Genomic DNA, 12,445 nt, shown 5'->3' with positions numbered 1-12,445 from the left:
CAAGAAAAAAACAACCCCATCAACAAGTGAGCGAAGGATATGAACAGACACTTCTCAAAAGAAGACATTTATGCAGCCAAAAGACACATGAAAAAATGCTCATCATCACTGGCCATCAGAGAAATGCAAATCAAAACCACAAAGAGATACCATTTACACCAGTTAGAATGGCGATCATTAAAAAGTCAGGAAACAACAGGTGCTGGAGAAGATGTGGAGAAACAGGAACACTTTTACACTGTTGGTGGGACTGTAAACTAGTTCAACCATTGTGGAAGTCAGTGTGGCGATTCCTCAGGGATCTAGAACTAAAAATACCAGTTGACCCAGCAATCCCATTACTGAGTATATACCCAAAGGATTATAAATCATGCTGCTATAAAGACACATGCACACATATGTTTACTGTGGCACTATTCACAATAGCAAAGACTTGGAACCAACCCAAATGTCCAACAATGATAGACTGGATTAAGAAAATTTGGCACATATACACCATGGAATACTATGCAGCCATGAAAATGAGTTCATGTCCTTTGTAGGGATATGGATGAAGCTGGAAACCATCATTCTCAGCAAACTATCCCAAGGACAAAAAACCAAACACTGCATGTTCTCACTCATAGGTGGGAATTGAACAATGAGAACACATGGACACAGGAAGGGGAACATCACACACTGGGGCCTGTTGTGGGGTGGGGGGAGAGGGGAGGGATAGCATTAGGAGATATACCTAATGTTAAATGACGAGTTAATGGGTGCAGCACACCAACATGGCACATGTATACATACGTAACTAACCTGCACGTCGTGCACATGTACCCTAAAACTTAAAGTATAATTAATTAATAAATAAATAAATAAATAAATAAATAAAGGAGAGCAGGAACTATCTTATTCATCTCTGTATTGTCAAAAGAGACCCTGTCAACAAATGTAAAAGCCAGACTAGCCTGAACTGTACAACAGAAAAAGCCACCGGAAAGTAAGAAAACGAGCACAGATTCCACTAGTTTATCCACTACCTATTTGTGCTGACTTGGGGGGCTTCCTTCATCACCGGGATGCACGATGTCTAGTCCATAAAGTAAAGGAATTAGATAATAATTTCTAAGATGTGTTCTGCTTCTAAACTCGTAAAATTTCCAAAGAATCTAATCCGTATTCCAAAATATACTGCTTTTTAACTTTAAAAGAGCTCACTCTCTTGGTCTCTTCTAAGCAAAAAAGTTAGGCTTTTCAAAAACATTCAGGTTAAACAATAAACTTGTTGAAATATTAATTATAGTTCTGTCTTCCTTATAGGTTCTAAATATTTTCATATTATGAAGCACTTCCAGACTGATATATTTAAATACTGAATATATTTCTGAATTCAAAAAACAAATCTGAATTAGAAGAACCTTGAGTTCTCCTATTACAAAAATTCTCTCTTCAACAGTTCTCTCCTACCTGACATTAACCCATAATCCCACACCAGTACAATACTGATGAAAAAATAAGACCGTACAGAAGAAAGCCTTACCAATCAGGCCCAATTAGGAAAATACAGCCAGCACAAATTCAGGGCCGGTAAGAAATACAATACAATTTTCAAGCATATGTTGAATCAGGCAGTAAAATAGTATTATTTATAACTTTTTAGTGAAACTGTTTTAAGGATAAGAATAATCTATAATTAGCATACCAAAAAATGTGAATTAATCTCCTCAACAAACTGAAATATTAGGTGCAAAAGTAACTGCAGTAATGGCAAAAACCATAATCACTTTTGCGCCAACCTAATACTATGTGATATTCTTCAGCAGTAATATTATAAAGCCCTCTGATATTTACATTCATATAGATAGTATGTATATTAAATTTAATAATCAATTTTTTTCGGTGTCCCAAACTAAATTTTAGCACAACTCTATCAAACCCTTTATAAAATTAGGGTTATAAAAAAATAATGAATTGATCACTATTTTAAAAAACTGTACCCACAAATACTTTAATCAATCAATGTACAAAAAAAATACACATCCTGCATATCTTATAACAGACCAACTAGTTTTTCAAACTGAAACACTGTTCTCCATCCTCCCATGTTACCATAACGTTTAATCAATGGTTCTATTCAGACAGGCATTGCTTCCAGAATTCAAAACCTTTTCTTTCTTTTCTTAAAGTGGAAAAAAAAAAAAAAAAAGAAAAAGGTTGGTTTTGTTTATTTACTTTAGACTCTCTTGCCCAGGCTGGAGTGCAGTGGCATGATCTTGGCTCACTGCAACCTCTGCCTCCTGGGTTCAAGCGATTCTCTGCCTCAGCCTCCCCAGTAGCTGGGATTACAAGGAAGCACTACCACGCCCAGCTAATTTTTGTATTTTTAGCGGAGATGAGGTTTCACCATGTTGGCCAGGCTGGTCTCAACTCCTGACCTCAGGTGACCTGCCCACCTCGGCCTCCCAAAGGGCTGGGATTACTTACTGGGTGAGCTACCGCGCCCAGCCCTCAGTGTCTCTTTTATGCTAACAAGATAACTCAGGGCAGGCAGTCCCCTATGTAGCTTCAGGATGGGGGCTGGTCACAGCAAAGAGCAAAGCATGATTAGAGCGTTGGGACTTTTCAGCCCCATTCTCCAACCTCTGGGTAGAGGAAAGGGACTGAAGGTTAAGCTGATCACCAGTGGCCAATGATTCAATCAGTCATGCCTACGTAATAATGCCTCCATAAAAACCCAAAAGGACAGGGTTTGGAGAGCTTCTGGATAGCTGCACAAGCGGAAGTCCCTAGAGGGTGACATGCCCAGAGAGGGCATGGAGGCTCCATGCCACTTCCCACATGACCTCATCCTATGCATCTCTTCATCTGTACCCGTTATAATAAAACAGTAAACCTAACTGTTTGCTGAGGTCTGTGCCACTCTGGCAAATTAATGGAACCAAGGAGTGGGTCATGGGAACCCCGATTTATATAGCCAGTCAGTCAAAAGTTCTGGAGGCCTGCAATGGCATCTGAAGTGGGGGTAGTCTTGTGGGACTTAGCTCTCAATCTGTGGGATCTGAAACTATCTCCAGGTAGATAATGTTAGAATTGAACTGAATTAGAGGATACCAGCAGCCACTGCAGAACTGATTGCTTGCCAGGTATGCAGGCAAAAACCCACACACATTTTGTTACAGAAATGTTCTGTGTTGTGAGAGTATAGGAGGAACTGAGTTTTCTCCTATATCCTCACACCATTCATTATAAAAACATGAAGTAGGGGGAAGAGGGAAGAGCCCTCGAAGTAAACTAGCAACAGAAGGGAACATCTTCAATATTAGTCTACAAAAACCCTACAGCTAGTATCACATTCAACAGTAAAAATGTAATGCTTTCCCCCAGAGAAACAAAACAAGGATGTTCCCTTCCATTCAACATTGTATGGGAGGTCCTAGCCAGTACAACAAAGCAAGAAAAAAACTAACGGGCATCCATAAATAAGAAAACAAAAAATAAAATTTTCTTTATTTGCAGACTGCATAATGTATGTAGAAAATCCTATCTAGAATAACATGACTAGAACAATATAATTTAGTAAGACAGTAGGATACTAGATCAGTATGCAATGTTCCTATATAATAGCAATAAAACAATTGGAAATTTTACAACCACTCCAATCACAATAGCATCAAAAAAAAAAAAAAAAAAAAAAAAAACGTAAAACATGTGATAAGAACTATGAAGTATTGCTGTAGAGTCTTAAAGAAGGCTAAATAGAGGGTGAAATACACCACGTTCACGAACAAACAAGTGCAATATTACTGATGACAAATTCTTCCTAACTTAGCACATGTAGTTCCAATATAATCCTAGCAGAATTATACCGTTTCTGCACTTTATATGCAAAGGCAAAAGACCTAGAAAAACCAAAGCAATTTTGAAAAAGAATACAGGGAACTTGGGGCCAGGCGCGGGCAGTGGCTCATGCCTATAATCCCAGCACTTTGGGAGGCCGAGGCAGGCGGATCACGAGGTCAGGAGATCGAGACCATCCTGGCCAACATGGTGAAACCCTGTCTCTACTAAAATGCAAAACATTAGCCGGGCGTGGTGGCGCGGGCCTATAGTTCCAGCTCCTGGGGAGGCTGAGGCAGGAGAATCACTTGAACCCGGGAGATGAAGGTTGCAGTGAGCCAAGATCGTGCCACTGCACTCCAGCCTAGGCGAGAGAGAGACTCCATCTCAAAAAAACAAAACAAAACAAAACAAAAAAAACAAAAAAAAAAAAAAGGAAAGAAAGAAAAAAAGAATACAGGGAACTTACATTGCTTGATTTCAAGAACACAGTAAACAAAACTATGATTTTGGCTTAAAAACAGACACACAGATCCCTGGAACAGAATAGACAATCTAGAAACAGACAGAAAACTAAATTGTATGTTGATATTTTTCAAAGAGGAAATGCTAGATTTTGAAAGTGTAGTCTTTTCAACAAATAACACTGGAAAAACTAGGTAGCTATTGGGGTGGGGGGTGGAGGGGACCACTGATGCTATCTCACATCATAAACAACTTGAAATGTATCACAGGCCAAAACAGAATTTAAAAGGTGAGGAAATCTTTTATGATCTTAGGATACACAAAGATTTCCTAGCACAAAAAGCACACACTGTAAAAGAAAAAAAAAGTAATTAAATGGACCTCGTTGAAACAATAAACATTTGCTCTTCAAAAGACACTAGTAAGAAAATGAAAAGATGAACCAGAGACTAATAATTCCAAAACAAATATCTGACAAAGGGCATTTATCTAGAGTATATAAAGAACCCATAACACTCAATGAAGAAGAAGAAGATAAGGAAGAACAACAAGAAGGAAAGGAAGAAGAGAAGGAAAGAAAAGAAAGAAGAAGGGAGGAGGGAGGGAGGGGAGGAAGGGAAGGAGAATAGGTAGACGGGCTAAAGTTAAAAAGACTGAGGAGGAAAGAAAGAAAACAAGAAAGGAGAAGAAAAAACAAGAATGGGCAGATGGGCTAAAGTTAAAAAGACTGATAATACCAAGTGCTAACGAAGATATGGAACATCTGAAATCTCATTCATTGCTGGCTGGAATATAAAATGGTATAACCACTTTGAAAAAGTCTGACAGTTAAACCTAAAACTGCAAAGCAACTCAGCATTCCGAAATCACAGGTATATACACCAAGACAAATGAAAATCTATGTCCACACAAAGACAAATAACATTCACAGCACTTTTTTCATAATAACCAAAAGCTGAAAACAATCCAAATACTTATCAACTGATAAACAGAAAAACTGTGGCATATCCATTCTATGAAATCCTACTTAACAATGAAAAAGAACATACTACTGATACACACAACATGGATGAATCTCAGTAAAAGCAAGCCAAATGAAAGCTATCAAAAACAAAAGAATATATGCTGTTTAAACCCCATTACATTATATTCCAGAACAGACAAAACTAGAGGGATGAAAGCATTAGGAGATATAGTGGTTGCCTGGGACCAGAGATCAAGAGTAGGAAAATGGCACAAGGGAACACTTTGGGTGATGGAAAATGTTCTATATCTTCATTATGGTAATGGTTATTACAACTATTTAAGTTGTCAAATCTCAAATAATATAAATCATATCTCAAAAAATGCTTAAAATAATGTTAAATATATCTCAAAAAACTACAGAAAATAAATTATGAGGTATTTTTTGTGAAGCTAGACAAGTTAATTAGAAAGTTTATTTGGAAAAACAAGCCACCAAGGACGGCCAGGAAAATCCTAGAAGCAAGAACAGTGGGGAAAGGGTGCCCTAGCACTATCATACATTAAAACATATTACAAAATCTGTTAGTAAAATACTTTTGTATTAGTTCATGAACAAAACATGCCACAAAATGCACAGACAAAACTGCACATGAATATTTAGTATACAATTAAGGCAACATCTCAAATCAGTAGAGGAAAAAATGAATTTTTAAAAAATATATCTTTGGGATAACTAGCCATAAGGAAAAAGATAATCTTAAATATTGTTCACACTAAGTCAAGGATAAAACTCAAATGGATCAGAAATTTAAATGTAAAATATTAAACCATTCAAGTACTGAGAGAAAATGTGAGCGAATTTCTCTAACACCTGGGAATGAGGAAAAAACCCATCCTATGATTCAAAATGTAAGGGCAATGTAGAAGATTGATCAATCTGACTACACAGAAATAGAAAACTTCTGCACAGGCAAACACAAACACACAAAAACAAAGCAAAACAACAAATTCAAACTGAGCAACAGTAGCTTCAACTAATGTCACAGATAAAGGATAAATATGCCTAATACGTGTTATATAGCTACATAAAACAGTAAAACAATGACCTAATAAAAAAAAGGGCAAGAGACATGAACAAATATTTTAAAGAAAAAGAAATTCAAATAGTCTTTACACCTCAATTTTTAAAAACTTCAATCTCACTAACAACTAAGAAAATGTAAATTTAAATTATAATAAAATACCATTTCTCACCTATCAAACTGGCAAGTCTGCTGACAACAAGGTTCTTGATTAAGACCAAAAAGAAACAAGTACTTGCATACATTGTTGAAATAAATGCAAATGGTTCAGTCCCAAAGGATTAAATACCCTTCAACACAATGATCCCACTTTTAAAGGAATCTATACTAAAGAATCACTAACAAAAGTATTAAAAGACAGGCCAAGTGCAGTGGCTCACACCTGTAATCGCACTTTGGGAGGCCGAGGTGGGAGAATTACTTGAGGCCAGTGATTGAGTTTGAGACCAGCCTGGGTAATATAGTGAGATTCTATCTCTGCAAAAAAAACATTTAAAAATTAGCCGAGCATGGTGGTGTGCACCTGCAGTCCCAGCTCCTCGAGAGGCTGAGGCAGGAGGATTCACTTGAGCCCAGGAATTCAAGGCTGCAGTGAGCTCTGATTGCACCACTGCACTCCACCCTGTGCAAGAGAGCAAGACCTTGTCTCTAAAAAACTATGTATGTAGAGAGAGAGAGACACTTCTACTAGACTATTTACTGCAGCACTCTGTAAAAGCAAAGCACTGAAGCACCTGATTAAATAAACTATGGAGTAAGTTTTCATGACCTTGAGTTAGGCAAAGATTTCTTAGGTACAACAACAAAAACACAAGCAATAAAAAGTTGTGTTATAAAGTTGATAAATTGGGCTTCATCAAAGTTTAAAACTTTATTTTCTACCCCACTAGGCACACTAAAAAACCACTACACTCAAAAAGTAGATAATTACAAGTGTTGAGTAGGATACAGAGAAACTGGAACCCTCACACATTACTGGCAGGGATGTAAAATGGTACAGACATAGGGAAAAAAACTTTTGGCAGTTTCCCAAAATGCTAAACACAGATTTACCCTATAATCCAACAATTCCATTTCTGAGTACCTACCCAAGAAAACTGAAAATATTATGTCACACAAAAACCTGTACACAAATGTTCACAGCAGTATTATTCACAATAGCCAAAAAAATGAAACAACCCAAATGCCCATCAACTGATGAAAGGATAAACAAACTGTGGTATATTGATCCAATGGAATACAGTGAGACCTTTGTATCCGTGGGTTCCACATCTGTGGATCAAAAATATTCAGGAAAAAAATAACAATAAAAAAAAATACAAACTAAAAAGCAATACAGTACAGCAATCAATTACATAGCACTCACATTTTATTAGGTATTATAAGTAATCTAGAAATGATTTAAAGTATATGGGAGGATGTGTAGAGGTGATAATACAAATACTTTATCATTTAATATAAGGAACTTGAGTATCCATGGATTTTGGTATCCATGAGGGGTCCTGAAACTAATCCCCCACAGATACTGAGGGGTGACTATATTATCAGGAAATAAAGAATAAAATATTCATGCTACAACATATATGAACCTTGAAAACATATGCTGTTAAAGAAGCCAGCCACAAAAGACCATATATTATATGATTCCATTTATACGAAATATCCAGAAAAGACAAATATATAAAGACAGAAAGTAGACTGGTGGTTGCCAGGGCTGGGGATATATGTGAGGTTTCATTCCAGGGAGACAAATAAGACTGTGATGATGGCTGTGATGCAGGATTTTTTGCCCCTTAGCTCAGCTAATCTGGATTTTTGTCTCACAACCAGGAAGAATTAGGCACGCAGACACATTGAAGGGTGAGGAAGACAAAATTTATTAAGCAAAAGGAAAGCTATCAGCAAAGAAAGGCGGTCCTGCCAGTAGGTTTCCACCTCACAAACTGAATACCAGGCCCCCAGCACACGAGTTGAAGAGGCCAGGATCCTCCCCTGTATAAGGCGCAAATTATTGGTGGCTCCACCCCATTCCCCCAATGCATGTGGACCTCCAGTCCACTGCAGGCATGCCCAGGCAAGCCCCCTGTGCAGGTTCCCTTATCTGCACAAAACATCTGGTGTAAACACCTGTGGGCTGGGTGGATCAGTGATTCTCTAGGGACCCTTCCCTATCTGTCTAGACCTTTGTCTGCCTCCTGCCTTTATCAGCTGCACAGCTCTGAAAATTTACTAAAAATCACTGATTTGTATAGTTAAAACAGCTGAGTTTTATAGCATGTGAATTATACTTTGATAAAGCTTTAAAAAAAATAAGTCAGAGATTAGAGAAGATATTTTCAAAAGACTTTAAAAAGAAAAAATAATATACATATATGTCTAAAACCTCTACACAGTGTTCTCAAAATCTCTGCATAGGCTGACTGTTGAAGGGCTTTCCCAGACAAAGCCAGTCTATATAAGACTGGAAGAAGTACCTACTTCAAAAAGAAAGATAAATTAACCAATAGAAAAATAAAATCCACAAAAAATCTGAAACAGCAATTCAGATTTAAAAAAAAAAACCTCACTGCTCAATAAACTTAAAAGTAAACATGATGTAAAAGATCATGCTTAATCACTGCTTAAATTAAGATAAGAAAGTAGATGATTAATTGTTTCACTGCTATGCAGTCTTTCATTTAGGTAGGTCTTCTAAAAACTAGGTTCAGCTCTCCTCAAAGCTCCAATTATAAACAGAGTACACCAAGAAAGAGTTTATCATAACTTTCCCATTACACCTTCCCATTTTAGCCTGATATACACGTCTTCAGCCTGCTTTTACTCCCAGGTACCAACTTTAGAAAAGAAAACCAAGGAATCGTTTTGTTATTGTTACTTGTTTAGTTTTGCTTGATTTTTACTTATCACACTTCTATTACATTTGACCAGTAAAATGTGTCAGAGGAATCTAATTCTTAATAAAATACAAGGAGAGTCATACAAGACAGCACAAACATAAATACTCTCAACCCTTTTCCAATACCTTTCCCCTAGAAGCAATATTTTAAGTAATTAACAAAAAAAAAAAAAGCAAGAGCTCAATTCATTTTGAGTATAACGGGCAATAATCTGCCCAAAACATAAACATGAAATCAGCATGCAAATGTGCACTAACCTTCCAGTAGTCAGACTGTAAACTGTAGTACCTCTGGTATGCAGATAATGCTGAAAGGAAAATAATTATGAGTCATAATTATGTCTCACTTTAAAGTCAATAATACACTTAACAAACACTGTAACAAGATTCCCACCACACCCACCTCCCAGTAGATAATGATATTTCAGACCAAACAATTTAAAATTCTGGGCCCCCTCAGTTCAAGAACGTAAAACCATGGTCAAATCTCAGATCTGCACTTCAACAGCATCTAGGCTAACCCCTTAGATCAACTTGACCTTCCTCAAAGACCAAAACTGGTGGAGGATTAAGAGAGTTAGATATAAAAAGAAGCCCATAAAACTACTAGATGAAAACATGGGGGGATAATATTTTTCTGATCAGCTAGAAAAGGATTTTTTAAACTTGTGGTTTACAATTCACAAGCTAAGATATGGAAGACCAGGATAAAAACTATTTGAGAAGCAATTGGCTCCCTCAACTCTCTCACTCAACACTTGATGTTGTTTAGACAATCTGACCAAAAAATACAGAGATTCTCCAACAAAAGGCCATGGAGATCATATTCAGAGATCCGCAATCCCATGTTCAGAGCCTCCAGTTCTCAATTATTCCAATTATGAAATATGGACAGCTAAGAATTATCAGACATTTAAAGAAAGCCTCTAACCAAGAAGAAACTAACACAAAAGAAAAAAAGACAATCTAAAAGAAAAAATAATGACTACTATGCAGGGGAAAATATACTTCAAAAAATTCTTACTAGTCTTAGGTAAGGGAAAATACTGTTTTCATTGAGGGGGGTAGAAAGGGGGTGTGTGCAGAAGAACAAACAGGATGCTCTAGAAAAAAACTGAATTCGGTAGATTAAAGTACAATAGGAGAAATGCATAATTCAATAAAAAGATTAAAATTAAATTTGAAGAAATCTCTCAAAAAATAAACAAAAAGGACAAAAACAGAAAATTAGAAAAACTGTGCCCCGGAGGTCTAACATATCAATGATAGAGACCCAAAAAGAAAGAATAAAAGGAAAAAAGAAAATTCAGAAAATAATTCCAAAAAAATTCCCAGAAAAGAAGGCTATGACTTGGTAGTTTGAAGGGTCCTACAACAGATATGTAATTCTAGAAATAAGGCAACAGAACAATGTTTTCAAAATTCTGAAGGAAAATTATTTCCAACCTAAAATTATACATCCAGTCAAATGATCTATTAGGAGGGTAGAATAAAGGTATTTTTAGATATGCAAAGTCTCCAAAGAAAATTATCTCCCATAATAACTTTCCTGAAGAAAAATCTGACAAATATGCTCCCCTTAAAGGAGAGTATATACAAGAAAGAAGAAGATACGGTTTATTGAAAGCAGGAGACACAACAGAGACAAGAGGCCATGGGAATACCCAAGATGAAGAAAAAGGGTGATCCCGGGACAGCAGCTATGCCCCAGATCCAAGTCACTGAGGCTTATCATTAAAATTCTGCTGCTCTTGTAACCTCTTCTCAACCTGAGGACCAAATATCCAGAAAAACCTGGCCCAGATTCTTAACTGGGCTTGGCTTTTTTTTTGACCATGTTCTGATAAAGTTTCTATTCTCCCCTCTATATTCTACAAAATAGATGATGTGAAGGCTCCCAGAAGTGTTAAGTGTTCTGCTTTGATTTACTTTTTTTTTGAGATGGGGTCTCACTCTGTTGCCCAGGCTGGAGTGCAGTGGGGTGATCTTGGCTCACTGCAATCTCTGCCTCCCAGGTTCAAGTGATTCTCCTGCCTCAGCCTCCTGAGTAGCTGGGACTACAGGCGCGTGCCACCACGCCCAGCTAATTTTTGTATTTTTAGTACAGGCGGGGTTTCGCCATGTTGGCCAGGCTGGTCTCGAACTCCTGACCTCAAGTGATCCACCTGCCTTGGCATCCCAAAGTGTGGGATTACAGGTGTGAGCCACCATGCCCGACCTGATTTACTTCTGAATAACCCACTCTCTCTGATCATATTCCTGACCAGATTTTCCTGATTCATATTGGTCATGTCATATGTCCTAATTATGGGCATTATGTCTGCCAAGAGTCACACATGTCCCAGCACACTGCCTTCCCCAAAAGTGGCTCTTGTAAACCAGAAGCCACACTATAACGCTAAAATCTCGTTTAGTTTTACTTCTCCCAAGAGCCTCCTCTAATAGTGACAATATGGCCCCTTCCTTACATAGCTATGTTTGTGCCTGCTATTCAGCTTTCCAAAGATAAACAATATCTTGTTCAGGGATACTTTTATCAGTGGATTAAAAAAAAAAGAAAGAAAGAAAAGCAAGAGAACACTGAACATCACAGCCAGGCATGGGTTACACCTACAGAGGAAGGGAGGAGGATGCAATTGGAGAGAACACAGGCTTGTGGTAGCAGTACCATTCTATTTCTTAAGTTGTAGAGTAGGTAGACAGGTGTCAATTTTAATAGTCTTTAAACCATATATAGGTTTTTAGACATACTACTTAAGTATAATACACTGCTCAATTTAAGGATCGGAAACTAGCAAAAAAACATTTTGCAACACACAACATGTTACCCTTCACTAGTGACCAAGTTGTTTCTTCAACAAAGCAGTAAATAAAACATTATCTTCTGATTATATATGTTAGGGACAAACCGCCCCAAAAAATCTTCTTGGTATTGCCGACACCCCCCAAAACCCCTCCGTACTGCCCACCCCTCGTCTTAATGCCCTGCAACCCTTCTCTGTGCTGTTCACCCTTCCCCCAAGCCCCTTTACTTTTCTAAGCCCTTATCCAAGTGCCCCAGTGGAGCCAGCAGACTTCACTTATCAGACCTTGCTGCGATAAGCAAACCCCAATTACAAACCATCCGGACCGCACAGGGGAGGTCGTGGGAAGCATACACAAACTTTACCTAAACCCTCCTGTAAGTTCCTTCATCTAGCTGCTACCATAAAAG

At 37.6% G+C, this 12,445-nt stretch overlaps 1 protein-coding gene across 23 annotated transcripts in view; it reads right to left on the bottom strand.

Annotated features, from left to right (window-relative positions):
• The window catches only part of KDM6A (lysine demethylase 6A), a 239,873-nt gene that overhangs the window by 125,813 nt on the left and 101,615 nt on the right, over positions 1-12,445 (bottom strand). For 22 of the 23 annotated variants that reach the window (XR_008654905.2, XM_055269081.2, XM_055269068.2 and 19 more), the window contains exon 4: positions 9,490-9,539. The exons of the other annotated variant lie outside the window; for it this stretch is intronic. Coding sequence is in view for 21 of the 22 variants with exons in the window: in XM_055269081.2 (XP_055125056.1) it covers positions 9,490-9,539 (50 nt within the window). In the remaining variant the exon portion in view is untranslated. The remainder of the gene's footprint in view (positions 1-9,489; positions 9,540-12,445) is intronic. 23 annotated transcript variants of the gene reach the window in all.

Source organism: Symphalangus syndactylus, chromosome X (genome assembly GCF_028878055.3).
Source record: "Symphalangus syndactylus isolate Jambi chromosome X, NHGRI_mSymSyn1-v2.1_pri, whole genome shotgun sequence".
Lineage (NCBI taxonomy): Eukaryota > Metazoa > Chordata > Mammalia > Primates > Hylobatidae > Symphalangus > Symphalangus syndactylus.
This window is presented reverse-complemented; position numbering and strand designations above follow the sequence as displayed.